At 41.3% G+C, this 27,808-nt stretch overlaps 1 protein-coding gene across 1 annotated transcript in view; it reads right to left on the bottom strand.

Annotated features, from left to right (window-relative positions):
• ARL3 (ARF like GTPase 3) overlaps positions 1-27,808 on the bottom strand; it is a 98,546-nt gene that overhangs the window by 42,201 nt on the left and 28,537 nt on the right. Inside the window, exons 2-5 of the mRNA XM_089683305.1 lie at positions 26,413-26,556; positions 22,374-22,490; positions 20,145-20,195; positions 18,152-18,337 (exon numbers count right to left, since the gene is read on the bottom strand). Coding sequence (XP_089539431.1) covers positions 18,152-18,337; positions 20,145-20,195; positions 22,374-22,490; positions 26,413-26,556 — 498 coding nt within the window. The remainder of the gene's footprint in view (positions 1-18,151; positions 18,338-20,144; positions 20,196-22,373; positions 22,491-26,412; positions 26,557-27,808) is intronic.

Consider the following 27,808-nt stretch of genomic DNA (forward strand, 5'->3'; position numbering starts at 1 on the left):
AAAGGATGGCAAGTAAAGCAATATAATGGAAAACAAAAGGAGGGAGTGAGTGTCTGTTTAAATGCACAGCTTTGAAAAGTAGCTACAAGAGGTGGTTTTCAGTGAATCTGTGTCAGCCACACAGAGTGCGTTGTTTTCAAAGACTCAGCCGACATACAGACTTGTATTGTGAGAAGATGCAGTAAAGTACAGTCTTGGTGTAGGAAGGAAAGCCTGCATCTGTAATGACAAAATATGGCAGCCCCCATGTCCATACTGTATGTAATTACAAACTATACACAATAACAGTATTTATAAAAGATTAAACACAATTTGTAGAAGTATTTACATCAAGATAATCTCTATTGTATGCTATTAAAATAAATTGTAAAGAGATTATCTTTAGAGAAGATCCACCTATTAAGCAAATGTACAACGCAAAGACTTTTTTTACCATTAATATGTGACAATAATGTTAGAGTTGAAAAAAAAAATATGAAACACAAAATGATCTATTTTGTAAGTGGCATGGTTGTCATGGGATACACTTAATTTATGGCTCTGGATGTCTAACAAGAAAGCATTCAGAAAAAAGTAACTATAAGTGGATGGGATCGCATTCAATTGCAAGACAGATTAATTAAGTCTTGTAAAGTTTTGAAGATGGCTCCAAAAAAATTTGGCCTGGCCATAAAAACTATTGTATTTTCTGCTCATAATGCAAGCCTGTGGATGATGAAAGAATTGATCCTTTATTTTAGTGTACACACACAGCTAATATAAGGTTGTGTAACTCTGCAGTGACTGTTGTGGCAGTATGAGTTATATATTCCTCTATGGCTGGCCACAACAGACAGCAGAAAAAATGCATCATGGGAGATCTGCCTATTGCCAATGACACTGATTTTGTTTACTCGACTCCAGCGATATTACATTTTAGCAACAGCAAACAATCTTTCAAGAAATGCAGACATTTTCCAATATGCCCGTGTGATCCTAGTTCTTACAGTATCTAGTTTCTTCTTCCAATGGAAATAAACAGATAGCAATCGGCATCTGTAAAAACAGTACTAAGACAATCCATTGAAGAACAAACAACCTATTTTGCATTGATGTAAAGTTTAAAGTACATGTAACACAATGGAATGACGTTTGGTTTGCTAAAGAACTGCATATTGTAAACAAGTGCCTTTTTTTTCTTTTCTTTTTTTTTTTACTAATTTCTACCTTTTTTCATCCTATTGCGCATCTACGTATCTCCTGCAGCCTCTTTGCAGTCACTTTCTGTCTACATGCATGTACTACAGGGATGGCTTCATTGCATTTCTCAAGGTAGGTTAACAGAAACGGTCACTTGTAGTTTCCATCGATAACCCGGGTGGCAGGGTGACAAAGTGAAAGCACAACTAGGCCTACTTGTCACCCTGCAAGAGAAAGTGCCTGAACAAGGACCTTCATGGCAGGATCGCTAATGATTTTTTTAATGAAAGCTGCACATTTAAAACATATTAAAAAGGACTTTTCAATTTACACTAACATGTTGAAACCTATGTGACTTGAGTGATTGGGTTTACAATATATTTTGTGAGTGTTCAGTCTATAGGCTGGCAGTGACACAGATGTGGAAAAGCAAAGGGTTTGCCTAACTAAAGGAATAGATACTGTTCACTGAGCTTAGTGAATAAGATGAAGATGTGTTCACTTCAGCAAGCCATTCACACTCTAATAATATTTTTTTCCCTTTGCACATGAATAGGTTTTCCAAGAAAACACAGGTTCACCTTAATTATACACATTTACTTTGCATAGAGAATAGCCTGTACTTCAGCCTTGGCCATAGATAGTTTGAATTATGGCTGGTTCAACAGGGACTGGCCAGGATTCAAACTATGTATGGGCATGCTGAATGTACCCAAGCTGATCAATAGATCAACTTTGGTACAACCAGCATGTTGGATTTTACATGCGATTACTGCTAGTGGCCACCCTGTCGGGAAAGCACAATGGCTCCAGGGCAGGAATTCCCCCATCAACACTGACTGTGTAGATGGGGAAATCGAGAAATGTTCTTCCCTGCAATCTGTGGTTGCAGGAAAGAAAATTGCTCTTTCTATGGCCAGCTTAAGGGAGAGGCCTCAGCACAGTCCAGAATCAAAGAGACATTCTCAATTATTTTATCCTTCCCAACACCATGCTGGGTGACCGCACAGCTTACATACAGCAGAATGGGGGAAACCCTACTGCATCATGACCCAGAGTTTTGTTTTCAGTTCCAGACATGCTATGGAGGAAGCATGGCCATATACAGGATCCTTTTTGGTTACGTTTACATTAGATGTCCACTTAGACTGAATACTAAAGAAGACTATAATGGTCTGGGTTTTGTGCACACGGCTTAAAAAAAAAAAAAAAAAAAAAAAGGAAGAAATGCCAGTTTCCTTGGCAGAAAAAAAAGGATGATAGAGAATTTTTGTACACAGTTTAGGTGAGTTTAGTGGGTTTTTTTGGCCAGAAAGCTCCAAACAAAAACCACAAACCAGAAGGGTTTTTTTTCCTGCCTCTAAACAATGAGCTTAAAACATGCCTCTAATCATCCTAATGTGCATAGACATATAGGATAACACTGAGCTGCTCCTACAGACAAAACTCCCGTAGAAGCAGCAATTTTTAAGGTAGCGTGCATGGAGCCTAATAGTTAATGTCCAGTTTTTGTGTAAACTTCTGAAATATGGATTTGTTTGGTTTTATTTGCTATAGATAATCTACATCTTGCATATAAACATTTGATACTGAAAAAATGGATTTCCAGAGAACTAAAAGCACAGCACTAGTACACTTCTGTGTGCACATTTCAGCATGAACTATTGAAATCTGTAATCAGTTATATCAAAGAGAAACACACACACTCTGCATGTATCTACCATAAATACACACACATATATACACATACATATACACACACATACACACATATATTTATATGCACACACAGCAGGTAAAATAAGTGTTAAACACATCACCATTTTTTCTCAGTAAATATATTTCTAAAAGGTGCTATTGACACAAAATTTTCACCACGTCGGTAACAACACATGCAATCCATATATACCAGTGGTCGGCAAGCCGCGGCTCGTGAGCCACATGCGGCTCTTTACACGCTTTAATGCGGCTCTTGTGTGCCGGGCGCCCGCTCCCCTCCCTCCTCTCGGGCGGCAGGGACTCTGCAGCGTGATCCAAAAAAAAAACAGCCAGGGCAGTGCGCTCAAATGCAATGATTGACCAGTCTCGCTGCCACTCACATCCTGATAGCCAGTGATTGGCTGTCAGGATGTGTGTAGGCGGGGCAGCGTGACGAACGTGAGAGGAGCTAGGCTCCTCTCACAGTCCGCCCTGAAGACCGGAACGGCGCGGGAACACGGCGAGAGGAACGCGCGGAGCAAAGGTAAGTGAATTGACACAGGGGGGACTTGGCTTACTACTTGCTGCTTACTTACTACTACTATATGGGGGATGAATTACTATGGGGGATGAATTACTATAGGGGGGATGAATTACTATAGGGGGGATGAATTACTATGGGGGATGAATTACTATAGGGGGGATGAATTACTATAGGGGGGATGAATTACTATAGGGGGGATGAATTACTATATGGGGGATGAATTACTATAGGGGGGATGAATTACTATAGGGGGGATGAATTACTATATGGGGGATGAATTACTATATGGGGGATGAATTACTATAAGGGGGATGAATTACTATGGGGGATGAATTACTATGGGGGATGAATTACTATATGGGGGATGAATTACTATATGGGGGATGAATTACTATATGGGGGATGAATTACTATGGGGGATGAATTACTATAAAAACTTATTGAAACTAAAAACAGTGTACCATCCTATGTATTTAAAGTTTTAAAAATGTGGCTCTCAAAATAAATTTCAATCGTAGTTTTGGCGAGATTTGGCTCAGTTGAAAAAAAAGGTTGCCCACCACTGATATATACAAAGAAACAAAAACAAATAAATTCATAAATTAAGTTATGTTTAATAAAATGGAATGACACAGGAAAAAAGTATATCACATGCTCTCTCAATACCTTTGCAACCTTATTGTTGAAAAACATCACAGTTGAGCAATGCATGCGACTAGTTTCTCCATACAGGAAAACCTTGAAGCTGTCATTACCAACAAAGGATTTTATACGAAGTGTTAAATAAAATTCAGTTGGCGTGTTAAATACTTTTTCCCTGTGTCATTCCATTTTATTACGCATAAACTAATTTCTGAACTTATTTGTTTTGGTTTCTTTGTATATATGGATTGCATGGGTTGTTACCAGCATGTGGTGAACATTTCATGTCAATAGCACCTTTAGAAATGTATTTACCTAGAAAAATGGTGACGTGTTCAATACTTTTTACTATAAAACACACACACACTATATATTGCCAAAAGTATTGGGGCAACTGCCTTTGCATCCCAATCTTAGTCCATTGGGTTCAATATTGAGTTGGCCCACCCTTTGCAGCTAGAACAGCTTCAACTCTTCTGGGAAGGTCATCTACAAGGTTTATTAGGAGTGTGTCTATGAGAATGTTTGACCATTCTTCCAAAAGTACATTTCTGTGGTCAGGCACTGATGTCAGACAAGAAGACCTTGCTTGCAGGCTCTGCTCCAATTCATCCCAAAAGGTGTTCTATTGGGTTGAGGTCAGGAGCATTAAATTGTCCAAAATATCTTGGTATGCAGATGCCATAGGGGTTCCCTTCACTGGAAGTGAGAGGCCAAGCCAAACCCCTGAAAAACAACCCCAAGCCAAAATTCCCCTTCCATCAAACTTTACACTTAGAACAATGCAGTCAGGCAAGTACAGTTGGATTGCCAGACAGAGAAGCGTGATTTGTCACTCCAGATAACACGTCTCCACTGATCTAGAGTCCAGTGGCAGTGTGCTTTACACCACTGCATCCGACACTTTGCATTGCACTTGGTGATGTAAGCCTTGGACGCAGCTGCTCAAACATGGAAATCCAATCCATGAAACTCTCTACGCACTGTTGTTGGGCTAATCTGAAGGCCGCACAAAGTTTGGAGATCTTTAGCTATTGACTCTGCAGGCAGTTGGCGACTTCTGCACACTTTGTGCTTCAGCATGCGCTGACCCCGCTCTGTCATTTTACATGGCCTACCACTTCATGGCTGAGTTGCTGTTGTTCCCAGTTGCTTCCACTTTGTTATAATACCACTAACAGTTGACCGTGGAATTTTTAGCAGCAAGGAAATTTCATGGATGGATTTATTGTGCAAGTGGCAACCTGTCACGGTACCACGCTTGAATTCACTGAGCTCCTGAGAGCGACCCATTCTTTCACAAATATTTTTAGAAGCAGTCTGCATGCCCAGGTGCTTGATTTTACGTACCTGTGGCCATGGAAGTGATTGGAACACCTGAATCCAATGATTTGGAGGGGTGTCCCAAAAAACCCCCCCCCAAAAATATATATATGTGTGTGTATATATATATATATATATATATATATATATATATATATATATATATATATATAAAATTAATTAATTTTTTTTTTTTATACACAAATTTTCACCATTCTATACTTCTGACCTTAATAAAGAAAATTTTGCTCACAAGCCCTATACATTCTCTTTACCTACAGCAGATCATAAGAAACATTATCTATTCCAAGCATAGGCACAACTAACAAGCCTTGCTGCTATTGTCTTGCTAGCTCTAAGACCAAGAATAATTACTAGGTACAATTGGTTAATGCTTAGCAGCTACTTGTTAGCAAATACCTTTTCAATGTAAAATGGTTTGCAATAAGCAAATATCTGCTAAGGATGGTCAGATGGCTGCAAGTGATGGGCCTCAGGGCTGATTCCCCAGATATCCCTATTACAGCAACAATCAGCACTGCTGCATCTTCCAGCTGCCCACTGGGGCCAATAAGAGGTCTGTAGTCATAGCTGGAATAGAAAGCGCAGCACAGTCTCTATTATAATATTGCTACTTTAAACAGAGGACGCTTATGAAAAATGCATAGTGCCAGAGAGCAGTGATTAAAATGCCGAGCTGTATATATTTTTCATCACAACCCTTTATCAATATGGTAAACCTATTTGGAGCTCAAAGACAGACTGTGTGTGAAAAAGGGAAGGGGGAGATGAGGGAGGCTGAGGGAGAAAGGGAGGGAGGGAGAGACACGCAGAGACAGCTGTGGAGCCAGCTAAAGTCAGAGGCAGTTCAAGGAACAGAATGAAGGGACGGGGGATCGAAAATGTGAAATCTGTATCTGCTGGATGAGAGAGGGTGAAGGGAATAATGACAAGTTACAATAGAGACAAGTACACATATTCACAGAGACTGTATTAGTAATATAACAGAGGGAGGGAGGCAGGATATCTTGAAAGGGGCATTGGAAAAAATTGCATCCTTGAGGCTGAGAAGAGTCAGAAAAACAGGAAACTGCAGTAAGACAGTGACACACAGATCACCAGAGCCCAGAGGGGATACTATAATGCCGGATGCTGGGAAGGCTACAGAGTGGGGGGGGGGGGAGCAGAAGAAAAGAGAGCACAATGAGGCTAAAGAGGAGATGGCCAATATAAAGAGTCATGATATGGCAATCAAGTTTTCCGGAGTGAAGTCAAGAATAGATTGACACAACTAAGCATTTATGGTAAGCCATCAAGAGAAAACCGATTCTTTCAACCTGCAATAAATAACATTTGTTTGGGCCAATATTCCCAACCAAATAGGCGGTTACAGAAGGAGGGGAAATGCAAATGGATGATACGCCAAAAAATAAAAGCTCAGATTCCAAAAACACAGCTCTGTTCCAAATGCAAACTGATTTGTTTTATTTGAAAGCTGTAAGATTTGGAGTGATCGCAATATGAAAATATAATCTCACTGAATTTTAACTAAAACTTTCTCACTTGACTCTCTCGACCAGCATTTGCTCCTAGCAGACAAACTAATGCCCCTTTCACACTGGCTGTATCTATTCTGATCAGCTGGGAATCCATAAACAGATCTCTTGTAGACTTGTGGCAGAATGGAACGGATTTCACTCCTGTCCTTTCAGTTTTTTCCTTTATCTTGTGGCAGAGGAAGAACAGAGCTTAATCGGATCCATGTTAGGTCTAGGGGCAAATGGGTGTAAACCAACCACTGTCATACACTTTAATTCGCATCTGAACCAGTGAACGAAATCACACCGGACTCTTTTACAAATCAGCCTAGCATATACGTGAACCCAGGCTTACATATTTCTACCGCTAATCCATCCATGTTTAGACCTGAAAAGGGCATAAACCTTTTCTATTTTTTTTTCTTTTGTTCTGATCTAGACTGACTTGGAGGTAATCAGTCATTAACAGATACACGTCTGTTTACATCAGCCTGCCCATAGACGAATACTAAGCTTCTATTCAAATAGAAATGGCTGTGTGAAAGGGGCCTACCCATGCAACTGTGCAGGGGTCATGAGAAGAGTACTCGTGAGAAGGGGTCATGAGAAGAAATGAGAAGAATACTACTGCAGAGTTTCTTAAAGGACCTGGGAGGAACATCATGCTGTATAAAGTATGGTGCTGCAGAAGACATACCTGCTCAGTAGGTGTGTTGGCAGCATCATAGAAAGAGGAGCAATCATAACAGAACCCTTAGATGACAGAGAAACAAGAATTCTAGAATTCAGAGGGGAGCTCAAAGGCACCTACATCCCAATTGGCAACATATTGCAAGAGAAGGGAGGAGGGGATACAAAAAAAGATAAAGCGGAGGAGAGTAAACTCCTCACTAGTGAAAAGAAAGTAAACGGGACTTTGAGGGTGCCAACAATAATGAGAAAATATATAACTAAAAATACAACATTTATTTCAATTAATTAAAATTCACAAATATAAATTATACATTTGAGTATATAAACTTGGTGAGGATGCTTTTTCAGTAATACATATCCGGTGCATTATCTCTCAACATGTTTCGCCTATTTTAAGGCGTCTTCAGGAGATATTAAATATAGCATCTACAACAACAAATCATGCTCATTACAAGATATGACAATAACTATCTTAACAAGTCAAAGTATGTAAATTAATACCAAAAACATAATGTTATGTATATCATAAGCATATCTCAGAAATCAATGAAGGGAAGCTTACCAGCAATTGCATAACTGGCTCAATTAAACACTATATATAAGCCAATTAGTAGGTAGTTTAAAGGAACAAAAAGTCCTTAAGATCAGCCTGGACAGAGACAGTTCAAATGGTTGGGGAGGGCACCCATAGGCTAACTGTAAAGATATATAGGGAGAGAAAATCAACTGCCACCCAATATTGTAGATTTATTTAATAACTTAAGGCAGAACATTTTTTGTCTTTTATACCTTTTAGGTGGAGATATAACAAAAAAATAACTACTCGATGAACGCGAATTGTCACCGCCATACTAGTAGCAATACAGTATTATTCCCATCATTAGTGTCCCTACTATTGTTAGGTTGCTTGGTTTCACCTGATTTTTGCCTCTAATTCATTACATATATTTTGTTTTAGTGTTCTACTTGGACCGGTATTTCTGGCTCTCTTTCCTCTGATGTATTGCTACTAGTATGGCGGTGACAATTAGTGTTCATCGAGTAGTTATTTTTTTGTTATATCTCCACCTAAAAAGGTATAAGACAAAAAAAAAATGTTCTGCCTTAAGCTGGTTCTTGGTTTTGCCACTTCCAGTAGTGTATGTTTATGTTAGAGCTTTTATCCAATCATATTTAAGCTATGATAGCCATTATGTGTTGCCAAGGTCAAAGAAATCTGCCTTGAGGCCTTCAGAATCAACAGTGCAGGTGCTTGTAGCTTACAGGCAATGAAACTAGCTTTGAGTTGGCGACACCGGGCCATCTAGCAGGTGTACAATCACATCGTCATTTTCACGTCCTTTGATTGGATGGTTGGTCAGAGAGCAGAGAGAAGGGACTATTTTTCCCCATTTCCAGGCACCGGCAGATAATCTTGTGCCACATGTTGCACTGAACCAATGCACCTGCACAAAATTTAGTTTCAGCCGGCCGCCTATTGTATGCCTTCCCTGGCGGACTGATTCTTGTGTAGAGCCGCTCCACTCCATCAGTAAGTGATCAGTAAGTGCCGGCGCTGCAGCCTGAGGTAGAGACTGATGCCAGATGGCCGAGAGGGTGCTGCAGGACTAATTCCAAAGACGGGTGGTTGTACACAGGCAAGCGGTTGGGTTGCACGCAGTGAGTGAGTGACACCGACTTGAACACTAATCTGGATAGAATCCTCAGAATCCATAGATTCCCCACTGTGTGATTGTGATCATTATCATAATGATGATCACAGAACAGCAGGTGCTCTAGGACTCTGTCACAGCGTCACAAGGCAGTTATGTGCGGAGGTTAACTTATGGCTGTACTGTGTGCTACATATTGTAACACAGTGCAGCCATAAGATCAGCACCCAACAGTCATGTGACACTTTATTCATTCAGGTAGGATATCACTGAAGGTGTAGGTGTGCAAAGCACGGCTCACGACTGGGTAACCATAATATACTGAATGGCATGCATGTCAACAGACATCAAAATATATGTCAACGGATGTCAAAATGCATGTCAATGGACATCAGCGCACGGTAAAATGTGAATAAAATGGATGGAAAGATACATGCATTTTCCATACATTTAAGCGCAAATCTATGTGAATTGGTGCTGAATAACTGAGTCCAGGTGTCTCCGGTGAAGGGCACTATAAATGCTAAAGAATACAAATGCCTTTTCTGTTTAGACAATGGTGTGCTTCCAACCTTGTGGCAAATGCTAGAGGAAGACCATTTTGTGTTCCCATATGACTGTGCCCTTGTGCATAAAGCCAGCCAGTAAAGACCTGATTTGACAGGTTTGGTAAGGAGGAAGTCCAGCATAGACATGCCTCAGAACCGTAAAAAGCCATTTTAGAACAATGGAGGCAGTTATATTGGCAAGGACTGGAAGGAACTCCATATTAATACCCTTGGTTTTGGAATAGGATGTCAAACATGTTCATAAGTTCAATTAGGTGTCATGGTCAAGTGTCCACAAACATAATGGTGCTCTGCAGTCTATGTATGCCATTCCATATACTACCAAAAATAAACCTAGTTTACCCTTAGACCTATTTCAAGATCACCAAGCAATAACAGTATAGTATGTCCTGCGATAAAGTACAGGGAAAGCGAATTTGTTAATAGACATTGCTTAGTACATATCTTCCAGCCACAGGACACAGTTCGGCAGAGTACTCTTGGCTTCTTAAATGTTAAATTGTATAGGTACCAAAATAAACGGTTAACCTCATAGTAAGGTAAAACAGCATTTTCACTGCCGGTGCTAGTATGGGTTAGCACAATAGTCTTGATATCAGATACATATGTATTTTTTTTAGGTTTAGGCCAGGGGTCGGCAACCCATTGTTCCCAATCTACCAGTCGATCATGACCAAGTGACTGGTAGATAATGCTCTGGGATTGCCGACCCACTGTCTACAGAACAGTGGCGAGATGCATAGTGAAGCAATGCTCTGGACTTGCCGACCCGCTGTCTACAGAACAGTGGCGAGATGCATAGTGAAGCAGTGGAACTATTTTTTCCTAGGAGCAGGGCCTACGCCTTCTCTACTTCCGGCTGCAGGCTCCAGCAGACTGATACAAACTCTGTGCCGGCCTTGGAATAAGCGGCACCAGCAGCAGCTCTAAGGGACAGAGGCTCCGGTTTGTGGCACAGTGACAATGAACTCCTTTATTATCTTCTGTTTCAGGTCAGTGCCGCAGGAATTATATGCCCTGTCAGGTTTGGCAAGTGAAGCACTCGCCAAGTGGGAACCATTCAAGTGAATGGGGCTGCTCTGCAAACGTCCTGCAACCTTGTGCAGTACAGCAATTAAGAGGTTAAAGCAGGTGGTGAGGAGGCATTGCATTACCTCCTCTCCACCCGCTTTAACCTTTTGCAGCCCATACTAGCATGCTGCAAACGCTTGCATTGCACATGGTTGCAGGGCGCTTGCAGAGTGGCCACATTCACTTGGATGGGTCATGATCGATGGTCGGTAACACCCACCAAAAACGGCGGGGTATAACTCCTGCCTCAACATGTGTGCACCCTCGGCTGCTGCCTGTGCAGCTAAAGGGGGTAGGGATCCATGTTCCTGTGTGATGCGATTTTGAAACCTATTTATTTATTTATATGGGCTGCAAATTACACTGGACCGCATAAAAGCACTACTTTTCAAAAACACCACGCACAAAATCACATATTACTGCAGTACCATGTGATCTGGTGCAGGCAAATGCACTACGTTTGTAGTGCCATTAACCTCTTGGCGCTGGCCGAATGTAAATGTGTGGCTTTCCGGCATCTGGGCCTTGACGCCGAGCGGCCGCACATTTTCTAATAAAAAAAAACATATGTGCTAAGAGCGCACGCCCTTGCGACAGCTGGCACTGATGGACACTGCTGGGGCTAAACAGATAATCAGGGCACACTGATCATCAGTGCCCTGATGATCAGTGCACATGTCCCCTCCGAGGAATGCCGATTACCGGCTCTCCTCAGCGTGACAGCTCGTGAGGAAAGAAATGCCGATAACCGGCATTTCCCTGTTTACATGTGATCAGCTGTGATTGGACACAACTGGTCACAAGACCGAGCCGTCATCTTCGGCTCTTTCAGTTGATCGGTGATCCACTGTGTCCAAGGGACACAGCGCACCACCGATCGCCAAGCTGCGCGCTCCCGGAGCCACGCATGCGCGGTTAGAATGGGAGGACGTCCTATGATGTCCTCCCAGAACAAGAGCACCATCTTGCGCCCGTCATTACTTTATATGGCGGGCGGGTGGCGGTTAAAAGTAAAAAACCTTCTGTGTTCAGCTCCCCCCATCCCCAATATTCGCACCTGAGCCGGATCTTGATCCAGCATGGTGCCTGAGGGCAGTGGCTCTCTCCTCTCACGACTGTGAAGAGGGATCGTGGGTGGGGCCAAGCAGCGGTTTGTGTGTGTGTGTGTACACAGCCTGGCTCAGGATCAAGCGCACATGAATACCCCCATAGCAAAACCATTTCACGAGTAGGTAAGTATAACATGTTTGTTTTTTTAAAAAATTAAATAAAAAATATTCCTTTACAATCTATTTTAACCACCTGTTGGGAACATAGCTGGTGCTGCACGGGTGACAATTAACAGTCTGTCTTTAAAACCAAGCAAAGCTCCGACCACCTAGATCCAGCTGTTATAAGATTCAAATTGTGCCATTCCAGATCACGTGATCACCTAGAAAATTAATCAGATATTTTGCAAGGGAAACAAACCGCACCAAATTTCCTTCAATTTCCACTCACAGCATTTACAGGTACCAAAACAGGAAAAGACAGGAGACAGGACAGGAGAAGAAACCGATTCCTTCATTAGGTGATGAGCTCATCTCTGTAAGCCCCTGCTTGGCCAGGGCCATTGCTATTGTTCTCTTAGATCAGCAGATTCTCTGCTCCCTGCCCTACACTCTCCAGCAAAATAAACAAGCATATCTGAAAAAAGCCCACTTTGCAAGTTTATTGCATACAAAACATCCCTTGGTGTGTACAGGGAGATGTATGCTAGTATGTTTACTACCAGATCTTTGCTGGCACTGCTGAGTAACAGCCTCAAGCTACTGAGAGGAGGGTTGCTGATCAGTTCCATTACGGAGTGGAGATTACCTAGTGCAGTAGATCAGGTGCCTGTTGTCATATTTATAGACCCTACATAAGTCAGTAACAGGAAAAGAGGGGTAAAACTAGGAAAATGGAGATTGTTAGTACACTGACTGTGTAGACTTCAATTGGGCTTTAAAGTGATTCCAAAGGTTAATTTTTTGTGTAAAATAACAAACATATCTATACTTACCTGCTGTGTGCAGTGGTTTTGCACAGAGCAGCCTGGATCCTCCTCCTCCCAGGTCCCCCGCAGGCTCTCCTAGCTTCTCTTTGTCGGGTGCCCCCATAGCAAGCAGCTTGCTATGGGGGCACCCGCTGTTCCATGTGTCCATTCACACATGGAGCAGTGGCTTGGCTCCACCCCTCTCACTTCTCACTGGTTGACTGGCTGTGATTGACAGCAGTGGGAGCCAATGGCTCCCACTTGCCGTCTCAGCCAATGAGGAGGCAGAGACTTGGGACAGTTGAGACTGTCATTCACATCGCTGGATTGCGATGAGGCTCAGGTAAGTATTCAGGGGGCTGGGGGAGCTACTGCACACAGAAGGTTTTTTACCTTCATGCATAGATTGCATGAAGGTAAAAATCCTTCAGCCTTCACAACTACTTTAAGGCTCAGTTCACACTAGTGCTGGTGGAAGTCTCTGCAGGACCCGTACTTTGTCCTGCAGATGCAACCACCCGCACACAAAACACAGGACATGCGGGCGGATGTCATAAATCCTAATGGCGTGCCGCCTGCACTGGAAATTGCACCCGCCCTGGGAACTGCACTGAAGTACGATTCCCAGTGCAGGCTGCGATTTCTGGAAAGGTGCCGGGACCTTTTCCCTGCATTTTTTGCAAGGCACGACAGCCTATTCAAATGAATGGCATGCAGCGTCACAGCCCACAAACCGGCACTAGTGTGAACCAGGGGGGTGAAGGTGGGATTAGGTCTACTGTTCTATATAAACCAGCCATCTACTTATTCAGACAGCACTAGTCGATTGTCCTGGATGGATGCAGCAGGTTAAAAAGCTTTCTCTGATCACTAGTTTCCTCCTGCACATACCCAATCCCAGAGCTTTCAAGTCAACTCTCCCTCCTCCTGTCCCCCATGCTCTCCATAGAGTTAAACTGTATATTTGGCTGAGCATGCATTTCTCTGTCACTGCCTGTACTGTGTTTTGCCTGAGGGTTTGAGCTGACCAGCCTCTTAAGTGTATGAGTGGGTTTTAAGCAGCCAGATGACATTAATTAAAGATAAATGTAGTAATATATAATTAATAGGTTTGTGATAGTTTAATTAATTTGGTTCTTAAATTTGGTGTTAATTTTTTTTTTTAGCAGATTGATCCCTTTTAATAGATAATTTGATAGATTTACCATTGATTTGTTTTTTGCTTTCTCATCGACCATTTGTTTACATTAACTCAATGACATAATTAGTGTTTAGACTAATATAATTATTAGACTAATATATTTTATGGTGATTACCAAAATTATCAAATCACATATACAAATGTAGGTTAAAAAGACAGAGCTCAAAGTAAAGTATGTGGAATAGCATAACACCTTAAAATCTACACTACACAATTGTTTTCTGACTGTAAACAATTGTTTTTTTTTACATCAGATATGTGATCTTCTTGAAGTGGGCAGAGTCTTCAACAGCAGCATTATTTTTTTTACTGGATTTTTGGAGATACTTTTGCAGCTTGCTGGCCATATGCACTGCAGTCTTCTGAAGTTTTTGAGCAAATTATAGAACAGCTTTTTATTTCTCTTTTTGGAATACAGTTTGTTGTCTGTGGAAGAAACTTTTACCTATCTTTAATTGGTTGCTATACTGTTCTTAATATCAAGTTGCTTTGTATAGTGTGAAAAAAAATGTAGTATTTAATTTTACTTAAGTATAGTCGCATTTATTTTATGATCTCCAATACACTCATGAGTTTGAGTACCTTCAAAAATCATGTTTCACAAAAGCATGTTTTAAAAATCCTCTTTATGTTGCCAATTAGTATCCTAGTACTTCTGAGATTCCTCATAGTGACCCCCGGCCTCCAGGTACGTGGGTGCCCCCCGTTCTTGCTGAAAGCTATGGAGTCCCGCGGGAATCTCCAATGCATGCACTCTACTGTTTAGAGCTACAACCTCATGTGCAGCTGTTCTCAAGAGGGACACAGAGCCGAAGTCATGCTGACTCGAGAGCCACTGTCAGTCACTGCAGTGGAGGAGGAGAGGTGTGGCTCCAATTTTGCATTTCTCTTGCTCTGTGCATGCAGTGCTGGGAATGGAGCCTGATACGTGACTGTAGTTCTAAACAGGAGAACTCACATAGTGGAGACTCCAGCAGGACTCCATAGGTCCCAGCAGGCAAAGGAGGGAACCCACATACCTAGAGTCAGGCAGTGTGGCTGGTGGAGAAGGGGTGGTGAGTACGAGCAGGAAGTTCAGAAGAAAAAAAAAAAAGCAAGAATATGTAAGTTCTGCTATGAGAAGCTCATTTAGAAAAAAAACAAAAACCTTAAAGTGGAATTCCAGGCCATAACTATAATGTTAAATCTGCTCCCACTCCCCTTGTAACTCCTATCCTAACTACCCTGTAGCAGGAAAATGCTTCTACTTACCTATTCTCAGGACATTCCGCCTGGTCCCTGACCCTAACCAAAAACACAGCACAGCATTTGAGAATGCATAGATGTGAACGGGTCCCATAGGAAACCATGTTAAATGGACTGTAGCAAGTCTCTGAAAATGCAAAAAGCACTAAAAAAAAATGCACAGGTGTGAACCAGGCCTTAAAAGGAGAGGATGGACATTTGACAACTGATGCCCCATGCTAAGCCTATGGACGACGTCACCATCAAAGCATTAATTACACCTCTTGCCGACGCTCTCTCTTCTCCCAGGACACGGTTACTGAGCAGATCACATGAACGGACTGAGGCACCCTGAGAATAGGCAAGTATAAGCATCTTCCCTTTCACAGGGTAGTTGGTTGAGTTGATAAAGTTAATTTAAAGTGGAATTCCAGATTATAACTACAAGTCAGCTTTCTGAAAACATCACAACACCCTGCCTCAGCACTCCTCCCAAGAGCCCGATGCAAGAAGTGGACTTGTTCTTGGAAGGAGTTATAAAAATATCAAAATGCCTGCAAGGGTGGGTGCCTAGACTGTATTTGCATGCAGATTTCCCTAGGTAAAGCCACAACCTACACAAATGAAAGAAGTTAAATCTAATGAAGGGGTGGGCTAGGGACAGTAAGACTGGGGAGGAAGGAGCTAGATGATGTTGGCCATTCTTCAGCCAGGAGATGAGGTTGGTTCTATCTGACCTGCTGCTAATCATAATGATTATTGTGAGAAGCTCACAGTGTGTAGTGAAATCATAGTAAGCAATTTCAGTACAGCAGAGGAACCTGTACAACTGTGCAAGACTGAAGGCAAGGATGGTAGAGTTTAGCTTTAAGTCTTCAGAGATGTAAGCTTTTAGAATGCCTTAGATTCTTTCTTTGGGCCTTATACAGTTATACACAAAGTTACAAGGAGGAGCAATAAAATATAAATAGTAGAAAGAAAAAAACACTACAACACAGAAAAAAACAAAACAAAAAAAAAACACCCATGGTTTTCCCCTAGCCCTGCTAGTTTAGATTATATATAACTGTACTAGAATGCTGGTACATCCACAGGCTTAGGGCCTATTCATAGTTTCGTACATCCGTTTTCATTCAGCAAAACTACACTTACACTTGCTCACAATTAAAAATTGCATTTTTTTCCATGTGGTTGGTTCACATCTATATGCTGCATTTTAGTGTGAAAGGGAAATACTGCAGGCCCATTCACATTCACGCATGTGTGTTACCAGCTGCATGCATACAGAACAATGTGAATCCAGACTTTGTTTGAAGTCCAAACAGACAGCTAAATACACAGCCTGTAATAAAAGTATCAGGAGAGTGTTTAGGACAAACTGCATGTATACTTTTTCTCCTTTGTCCCTAACTTAGCCCACCTTCCCCCCTTTCAGAGATGCGTATTTACCTCCATCAGAGGACTGTAGCTGCCAGAATTTGTTTGCATCCAGTGCCCTTCGTAGCATTCTCCTGATCAAACATGTGCATCACAGTCCTATATACGTCTATGAGACTGTGCCCCGAAACTGGCGACAAAGGAAGACATCCTTAGAGAAGTCTATGGGGCTGTAATGAACATGTGTTGTCAGGAGAATGAGACTTGCAGTATTGGATGTAGACAAACACCATAGACCACAGCTGTCAAACTGAGAAGAAAGGAAATGGGCTGTCCGTCTAGGTCAGGGTAAAGTGGCAAAAAAAAAAAAAAAAAAGTACACCATCTTAAGTGCAGCAGCACATTGATGAAGCCATTCCTCTGCTCACCCTTTCTTCTCCTCCTTTCAGCTATCATGACATGTACCCTTTACACATAGCTAGATTAAATTGAACTTTTTTGTTTTCTCATCTACCTATAGTTCAGCTTTACAGCTGAACCAACATGACCAGTTGAAATAAACCTGAAAGATTTTGCTAGGCAAGTGGGTGAAATTATCTAATAAGTGCAGTTTTATGCAAAATGGACAAATTAATAATTATTCAATGTATGCTAATCAGAGGTTCCCAATTTGCTAGCCAATTGTTGCCTTTGTCCATGCAGGAATGACTGAAAAACCTTCACACTTCCCAGTGGAATGTGCACTCCCCACTGCCAAGAAGACTCTAAAGTTAAGCTGGGTACACACGGTCCGAATATTGGCTGATTCAGCAGGAACTGCCCAACATTCGGACCATCCGTACAGCTGTCCTTCTGACAGAAGCCGGTCTAAGGACCAATAGCGGGGGAAGGAGGGGAGACAGTCCCCCTGTCGAAACACAGTAGCTCAGCAGGGGAGATCGTCGCACTAACATCACTTAGACCTCACAGTATTTTTCCGTTCAGCCCACTGGGTTGAAAAAAAAAAAAAAAAAAACCACACACAAAAGTAAGGGCCAGTGGCTACAAGTGCTGATTATAGTGCTCTGGTGGAGGAGGGGGGAAGAGAGGAGGGGGGAAGAGAGGAGGGGGGAAGAGAGGAGGGGGGAAGAGAGGAGGGGGGAAGAGGGGTGGGGGGGGGGGGTGGGGTAGTCCCCCTGTCATAACACAAAGAAAGAGCAGGAGAGATCGCTGTACTAAGGTCGCTTAGTGAGTACAGTATTCAAAAAACCTGAATGTGTGTATCTAGCTTTTGGCAGTAGCTAGAATTTTTATTTAGCCACAGGGGTTACCTGACTCCTGGGATTTGTATAGCTCACAAACACACACTTCCATTTTAGATGAGGGGGTACATCATTAGACCTACATTCACTAGATACCTATTCATCAAAGCTATCACACGTACTTGTACACCTTCTCCTGTGAGTGCTGAACACGACTGAATCTGCCAGACTCTGTCCCGGATTGTGTGCAGGTTTAGACCCTCAGCAATTTCTGAGGCGGGTGCAGCTGTCAGTAAATCCTGTTTGTTAGCAAAGATCAGCACAGGGACTCCACTCAGTTTCTCCTCATCCAAGAGTTCAGCCAGTTCCTTAAAGAAAAAAAAATTAAACCCAATGGATATCAGGAGTAAGAGACTGTAAACTGAAAACTTTGAATATGGATGATCTAATCATAATGGCATACATCTTTGTGTTGATGCAATTTTACATACATATTTATAAATGCATGGTAAATAAAGATGGCAATAAAACATGAGCTAATGGTCTACTGATCAACAAAATTGGATTGCAGTCATGGAATGAAACCCCAAGTGGACGGCTTTTAGCGTGGCAAATTGCATAGGTTTAAAAACATTGCTCTATCATGGTTTCTGCAATATAAGCCACTGTTTCGTTTCCACTTTCACCTCTACAGTATAAGCATGCAACACTCCTGCAAAACACGTTTTCATGTTTATTAACAAATCCCAATCAGGAGGACCTCTTCTGGTGGTAGGATTGTGTACATATATCCAGCACCATCTGAAGGCTTTGTATACTTTCCCCTTACTTTCTGTTAAAATAAAAAATGCTTCAAAAGTGAGAAGATTCCTGAAATTATCCCTATTTTAGAAGGTAAACATCCCACGATGATCTCATTTTTTGCCACAATTTTGTTAAAATATGGAAACATGTCAGCACTGAGGGGGTTAAACGCAGAGCTTGAGAATGGTGTACTACATAGATAAAATGAACAGGTCATACATGGAGGGAGGAGAAAGTGAAGGAGATAATGTACAGGTCACAAAGTTGCATTATGGAGATGGAGGGGTGAATGTTTAATTATGCAGGATAAGGGAGGTGAGGGGTTAATATACAAGTCACATAGAAACAGCATTGGAGATATGATGTTTAGAAGTGATGGTTGGATTAAAAAAGGGTTAAAACAAATTCCTGTGTCTCTGCAACAGAATGAATGGATCAGCAGCTGTAGCCTCTGTTCTATTCATTCTGTGCCCATTCATAAAGATTGATCTTTTTCCTTCCCCTGTTGCAAGGCGAAGGGGAGTGATCAGCACAGTAAATAATACCATGTGATTGCTGTGATGACCAATCACAGTGATCACATGGAACCCAGCCGCTCTGATCGGCTGAGTACAGTGCCTCTATGAGCCCCACAACCACAGGGTAGACTGGCCTCCTGACGGCTATTTATCCATTGCCGTTCATAAACAGTACTGGGCAAATAAAGAGCCACTGATCCGCTATTGATATATGTGCCACAGTAAATAATCGGTTAAAGCGATACGAAGGGTTAATTTTATTTTTTTTTTAATAGTACACGTTATACGTACCTGCTCTGTGTAGTGGTTTTGCACAGAGCAGCCTGGATCCTTCTCTTCCCGAGTCCCCCGCAGGCTCTCCTGGCTCCTCATTTGTCAGGTAGCCCCCATAGGAAGCAGCTTGCTATGGGGGCACCTGCTGCTCCGTGTGTCCCTTCACACATGGAGCCACAGCTTGGCCCCGCCCCCCCCTCTCCACTTTGGCTGACTGGCTGTGACTGACACAATTTGTCCCGCTTGCGGAGGCCGAGACCCAGGACACATCGTAGATGCTGTGCACATTGATGGATCTCAATGGGGCTCAGGTAAGTATTGAGGGGGCTGGGGGGACTGCTACACACAGAAGGTTTTTTTACCTTCATGCATAGAATTTATATTACATTACATTTCAATATTATCATTCAACCAAATATTTGAAACGTGACTGGTCCTTTTTATAGTGGGCAAAATCTATAAGACAGCAATGTGCTAAGAGGTTTTAGAGACTTGGCTGCCTCCCAGGAAAAAAGTAGCTAACCCATCGCTAACAGCCCACACAGACTGACACAGCAATAAAGAAGACGGCTATACCAACCTGCCCAGTTTCTTCAAAGCGTTTTCGGTCTGCACTGTCAATTACATAAATCTGAAGCAAAAAAAAAGTGTATAATAAAATTAAATAAAATCTTTATGTAGATTCCAGTTCTTTCAGATATTAAATTTGTAACCAATTTTGAAAACCATTTATCATTTTCCTTCCACTTCACAATCATGTGCCACTTTGTGTTGGTCTATCATATAAACTCCCAATAAAATACATTTTATGTTTTTGGTTGTAACATGACAAAATGTGGAAAATTTCAAAGGTATGAATACTTTTTCAAAGCACATGTAGGTGTTAAATGACTCGAATACCTTAGTGCTGGATCAGTAGTCAAGACCTGACCATGACAATATACAACATGCATTTCATGTTATACTCTGCATGCTCATCATATTTATCCTGCCCACATTCTGGGGATAACATGTTGCTCGTGACACAACAAAGTGTATGTAAAACCACTCTAGAAACTTTTTAGTTTTAGTGAAACATTAAAAACACCCATCAATTTATTTTCTGCTATGTCCCATTGGGGAAATTTCACTTCACTTTCCTGGAGACACAGGAAGTGAAAGGAAATCTTTACAAAAAAGGCAAAAATGTACCCTTTTAGACAGGTGTGGCTGAAATAAGTGTTCCTAGTGGTATATTACCCTTTGTCTTTTGTAACCTAAACATAGGTATACACACAGAATCTCCCCAGAAAAGTCACAGATAGTAATATAAACATCACAGGAGTTCCAATCCCCAATCTATCCAAAACCCTAAAAAACAATAATTTAAAAAGACCCTGTCACCTACTTTAAAAAAATGCAAGAAAATACATTTTACATACTTAGCATTTTTCCTTTCTATACATTTTTTTTTAAATCCCTTTTAACGTGCCTATGAACTTGCTCGACAATTTAAGTAGTCAATTCCCTAGCATAGCATCCTTCCTCAATGTACGTTAAAGCCCTCTCCTTTTCTGGAAATGTCCAGTTACTCTCTGTGCTGGGTGAGCTCCTCCGGCCCTCACCTCCCTATATAACCTTTTATAAAGCTACAGTGGGGAGATGAATGTAGGGGAACACTGTAGAGTGTCACGTCCAAGAAGTTAACAACCAGTAGCAGTTTTGGGGCTTTTGGATGTATACCAAAGGAGAGCTTTTACAAGTAAAGAACATGCATAAAATATGATAAATACACATATAACCCCCAAGGAAGATTTTTGTTGAAATCTAGCGATGATGATTGTTTAAAGACAGATTCCACAGCACCTATTAGGAGATTTTCAGAAGTTTTTTTATGAAAAAAAAAATGGCTAACATGGAGGTTTATATACTAAAGCTGGAGAGTGCAAAATCAGGCTCACTTCTGCATAGAAACCAATCAGATTCCAGGTTTTATTGCCAAAGCTTAATTGAACAAGCTGAGGTTAGAAGCTGATTGGTTTCTATGCAGAAGTGAGCCTGATTTTGCATTCTCCAGCTTTAGTAAATGAACCTCACTGTGTCTATGAAATGCCAAAAGGCTGATCCTACCATGAAGACGTTTGAGACAATCACAGGTTGCAGCAGGATGTTCCAACATCCACATGGGAGCTACCAAATTATTGCTAAATGAGCACAGACCACATTTCTTAGTTTACAATATCAGCATGGCTCCAGCGATTAGTCTTTCAGCTACTGACTTCTCCTAGAGAACAGAAGGCAGGCTTGGGCATTTTGTGTCCCATCTTAAACTGGCCATACACATACAGATTTCTTACATTCAGCTGCTAACACTAAACAGTGTGGATGGATAAATTTCTCAGTGCCAGCTATTATATTCTGATAGCAGGTACCCATAGCTGTCAGAATACCTGAATAGTGACTGCAGTCAACTTACTACAGTTAAATTATTTTCTGCCTGCCTACTTACATTTCTGAATCAAAATTTATTAAGCCACCCATGACTCAAACTTCGGCAGATTCATAGATTTTTTTTTTTTAAATTAAAAATATAGACTACAATACAATTGCTTGTTTATGGTTGACCATACTGACTGCCAAGCTGTCTCCTGAAACAGCTGTAAGATCTAGTTACAGTTACTCGGTGCAAATATTAGGAATGATTAGTTGTATACAAATAAATCCACCTAGTTTGTGATTTTTATTTATATCGGGTCAACGTCATATTTATTACCTTTTCTTTTGTGTTAAAGTGGATTTATGAATTGTACTGATAAACCAGAATACTTACAAGTACATCTGTATTCTCAAAATAATTCCTCCAGTACGGCCTGATTTTCCTTTGTCCCCCGATGTCCCATACATTGAGTTTAAACCCCTGAGATTGTACACTCTTAATATTAAATCCCTGAAAAACACAAAAAAAAGTGCATATGAAAATAATGGTTTAGCATGAAAGTGCAAGATGAACCTTAACAAAAATCATGGAAGGGGAAGCAGTCATTCACCAACTGAAAGGATAATTGTGACTGTTGCATATAGCAACCCAAAAGGCCAGTGATATTTGCAAATGATGCACCCAGTTTGAGTCTAGGTTGAAATTGCTGCCTCACAAAAGGGTAAACTCTTGAGTGATAATGAAGTTACCATATGGGCTGGCTTGGGATCTAAAGGCAGAGACACTCCTGTTTTAACTAAATTCTATACATTTGTTTCAGATAATGCAGTATGTCACACCTGGATGTTTGTTAGATTTATTCTTGAAGCACTATAGAGGATTAAGTATAATTGCTGAAAATGTTTTAGAAATTATGGTCATAGAAATTATATAATAAGATATGGTATTAGGAGTTTTTTTCTGAAACAAACATGGAATGAATCTAAGATGTTCCTTGTGACACCTTTTTAAATTTGTATGTTACCTTTATAGATTACATTATATGTCACAATATGTGGATACAATACTTACCTGTGTGTACTTTGTGCAGCATGAATGAGGCCTTATACTCCTTAACAAAGGAGTCACAGGTGTTTTCATACAGCCGCAGGCAGCAACATGTGCAAACCAATGACAGGCTGACAGGCAGGCTATACGTCAGTGCATGGACATCCATGGACAGAGGAAAGGCTCTGGATGTAAACAATTTGCATCCAGGACCACTTTTTTGTACTAGTATAGATGTCAGTGGTCAGATGTTCATACAGCCACAGCCTCTGTCAGCCCGTCATTGATTTTTAGAGGCTGCTGCCTGTGGCTATATGCAAACTGACTCTCGGGAGTAGAAATCATGCTTCGTTGTATGGCCCTCTGCTGCCATGGGAATGAGGCCTTAAACTATTTTTTTTTTTTTTTAAAGTAAATATGTTGTTATGAGAGAAAGGTGTAGCCTGCCATTGACCTTCTTCTGAACTGCTAACTGCTTGGCTGTTTTGCGGATCCTCTACTTTTCTATGGTACTCACTCAGAACAATTAAGAAAATTAGAAATGTAAGAGAAAAGCTATAAATTAGGGTCTAAAAGCACTGAAGCCATAGGGTCAGCAAGACAGATAGGCAGACAGTATTTTGAAAAGTAGAAGCCAGCAACAATAACCCATTGGTATCCAAAGTACAAATAAACCCTCTTTGTGAAATCAGCAAAAGGGATGGCATTAACCCGTTCACTGTCAGAGCAATTTTCATGTTTTTATTTTTGAAAAATAAACTTAGCCCTGAAATGGAACAAACCCCAAAACATATTTTCTGAAAGCATAGGTCTTGGAACCGCAAAATGTAAGTAAAAATACATTAAGCTAGTTTTAGGGCACACAAAATGCAATACATTTGCCAATGATTTTGCAAAATATGAAAGACTAGATTGAAGTTAATAGACACCCAACATATCAAACCTTAAAATTGTGTTTTCCCATGAACTGGCAACAAACTTCAGTACCCTTTATTTTCCATAGGAGATGCTTTAAAAGCCCCTACTGGTCTTCAGTTTAGAGTTATGCAGGAACTCTGGTGCTAACTTTATTAATCTCACTCAAAACGTGTATAGCAATCAATGTTTTCATGCATTAGGCATCCCAAACGTGTGCATTTGTGTTTCTATTTTCATGTACAGTATGTAGAAGTGGAGGGGCCTCAAAAAACATTTGGGAGAAGTATTTTATGTGCTTGGCTGTAAGATTCATTTTTTACAATTTATTTTATTTAATTTTTTTAATTCATCACGTAAGGGATACAAAGTTCCCTGTGTGATGATTTTTTTTGGTGCAAGCTTCTCTTTATTGAGACACCAGGGGTCTAAAAGACCAGGATGTATCACCTTTCTCCAGTGAATCTAATGCAGTTACCGGGAGTTTTTGAAAGCAATCAGGAGGCTTCCCAGCTCACAGATTGCTGTAATCTGACTTCTGTCTTGTTAGCTATACACACACTTCCAATGAATGCAGCCACCAGGAGTGTGTGTAAACCCCACTCCCCCACGGTCAGGTCCGTAAGGTGTACAAACCTGAAAGTAAATGGGTTAAGGTAAAACTAAGCCCCCCTCGTGTATAGCCCAGGAAGCTGGACTCTTAGCCTGTTTGATCTGCAATTGCCATGGTGCTGTACATGTGATCAGTTATGACACCAGCCACTTGATGGCTTGACAGCTTGGTTTAGAGCATAAGCAACTGTGACAGTTATTCTCAACATGCCTTGAATGTAACTGTTCTGGGACAGATAAATTGAGTTTAGTTTTGCTTTTAGAACGCTCACTGCCATTTTATTTCCCTTAAAAGTCACTTTTTTCATCCTGTCCCTTTCATTGTCATGAACATTTATGAGGTACAATTCCTGAACTTTCAGCAGTGAATTTGTCATCCTGGCCATATTTACTACATTGCTCGGGCTACAAAGAACACAACCTGATACCTAAAAAATACTGGCAGGAACCACAAGACTATCGTTGCTGACCTCTCCTTGGGAGAAGGTTAGTTCCCTAGCTGCCTTGCTAATGTTTTGGTTTGATGCTTTTCGCATTATTCACCTGAAACAAGTATAGAAATAAGGAATTCTGACACTTTGTTGATGCTCAACTACATCATGCATGCTCTGGGTGTGTGACCCAAACAGTACTGAAGCCAGGCACAGCAAGGCGACACACAGTTTTAGATGGAAGTCCGCAATGGGATCCCCTATATGCCTGTTATGGCAGGTGTAGTATTATAAAGCAAACCAATCAGTTGTTAATCACAAAGAACCTAAACCCTAAAGTCTTGACACTGAACATAGCCATAACAGGGTGTTTACTGGTACACAATTGAAGAAGTGTTTGTGTTCCCACAGAAAATTATTTAAAGTAGGAGCTTGATTGTTCATAAACCATAACAGGCATTTTTTCCAACTAAAAGGTGTGGAGTGCTGAAAAAAAAAGGGGCAGAGAGCTGCTGTTTGAGAAAATTCTCGAAAAAAGTCATGTCTTGCTTTTCAGGCATTTATATTGAAGTCTATGGGGGGTGAAAAAAATCCCTCAATTCTGCCTGAAAAGTAGCTCATGTACTTTTTTGAGCAACAGGCGTTTTGCCACAAGTGACAGAACACACAGATGTGAACAAGGACTATAGAAAACAAGAGGATTTTCTTTTTTGAGTGTTTTTATAGCTTGTTGCTCTAAGTACAAAAATGCTCAAGTGTGAACGGAGCCTTACTGAATAGTTTGGAATTCCCTGTCCACAAGGAGGAGTGATGTAAGCTTAAAGCGATACTAAAAGGTTATTTTTTTTTTTTTGTAAAATAACAAACATGTTATACTTACCTGCTGTGTGCAGTGGTTTTGCACAGAGCAGCCTGGATCCTCCTCTTCTCTGGTTCCCTGCCGACATTCCTGGCTCCTCCTGTCGGGTGCCCCCATAGCAAGCAGCTTGCTATGGGGGCACCCGAGCAGGCTGTTTCCAAGCCGCTGCTCCGTTTGTCCGTTCACACACTGAACCGCGGCTTGGCCCTGCCCCCTCTCAACCTCACTGGACGACTGGCCATGATTGACAGCAGCGTGAGCCAATGGCTCCAGCTTGCTGTATCAGCCAATGAGAAGGCAGAGACCTGGGACAGCAGAGGCTGTTGTGCACATCGATGGATCGCCATGGGGCTCAGGTAAGTATTGAAGGGGCTGGGAGCAAAGCTGCACACAGGTTTTTTACCTTCATGCATAGAATGCAAAAAGGTAAAAAACCTTGAGCCTTTATAACCACTTTAATAAAAGTCACATCAAGCATCTTGTTGCATCCACACGATGCAGGACTTTTATTTCAAAATTGTAAGAAAAGGTTTGCTTTGATTACCACAAGGCTGTCTGTGTCACTGACCTGTGTTGGAGTGATGTGACTTATATCCTCCGATGCCAACTGCTTTAGTAATGTGGTCTTTCCAGCATTATCAAGACCCAGGAGCAGAATCCGTACCTCCTGGTCTGGAGCACTTTTCAATTTACGCAAGATAGACAGCAGACCCTAAATTGGAAAAAAGACAGAAAGCAGAATTGTACGCATTATAGAAACTGAACAGTAACTTTCAACGTTATTTGTTTTATCATTACTTGCAGTCCTTATCTATGTGACCGAAATGTGTTTTTTTTTTTGTTTTATTTTAAGAGAATAGAGAAATGGGCAAGAACGGGTTGAGAAAGTTGAAATGTGCATGAAATACAGCAAGTTCTTTTTAAATTGAATGTAAATTCTAAATTTTGATTCAACAAAGCAATTGCCTTCCAGGATGTGCTCTTAGTAGTTGCACTCCAACAGACTGTCAGTGTGTTCTCACATGAAATTCTACCTCTTCTTTTTTTCAGATGTTCCATTCCATCTACCTGTCCCTAGATTACAGGTTCAAAGCAGTCCATTAGCAGGACCAGTGGTATCACACGGGGAGTTTGTACAATCAGAGTACTACAATCCTACTCATCAATGCATGCTGTACTAGCGCATACCGCCTTGATGTGTGCAGGGCCATGCAAGGACTCGAGGTACTATACACGCAGGAACTGTAGTTTCATCGTCACTGTCACTTTATACAGTTGCAAGAAAAAGTATGTGAACCCCTTGGGATTACGTGGAGTTTTGCATGAATTGGGCATAAAATGTGCTCTGAAAGTCACAACAATAGAAGAACACAGTCTGCTGAACATAATACTACACAAACATTAGATGTTGCCATGGTTTAATTGCACATAACATGTAAACATTCACAGTGCAGGGAGGAAAACGTATGTGAGGCCCTAGCTTAATGACTTCTCCCAGAGCTAATTGGAGCCAGGAGTGAGCCAACCTTGACTCCAATCAGTGTGATGATATTGGATGTGTTGCTGACAGCTGTCCTGCCCGTAAAAAACACACACCTGTTTTGAGTTTACTGGTTTCAAGAAGCACTGTCTGATGTGAACCATGCCTCGCAGAAAAGAGCTCTCAGAAGACCTACGATCAAGAATTGTTGACTTGCATGAAGCTGGAAAGGGTTACAAAAGTATCTCCAAAAGCCTTGATGTTCATGTGTCCATGGTAAGACAGACTGTCTACAAATGGAGAAAGTTTAGCACTGTTGCTACTCTCCCTAGGCATGGTCGTCCTGTAAAAATGACTGCAAGAGCACAGCGCAGAATGCTGCATGAGGTAAAGAAGAATCCCAGAGTGTCAGCTAAAGACCTACAGAAATCTCTGGCACATGCCAACATTTTTGTTGACACATCTACAATAAGGAAAACATTAA

The sequence above is a fragment of the Staurois parvus genome, unplaced genomic scaffold (assembly GCF_062004578.1).
Source record: "Staurois parvus isolate SC_StPar_1 unplaced genomic scaffold, SC_StPar_1.0 ptg000303l, whole genome shotgun sequence".
Taxonomy (NCBI): Eukaryota; Metazoa; Chordata; class Amphibia; order Anura; family Ranidae; genus Staurois; species Staurois parvus.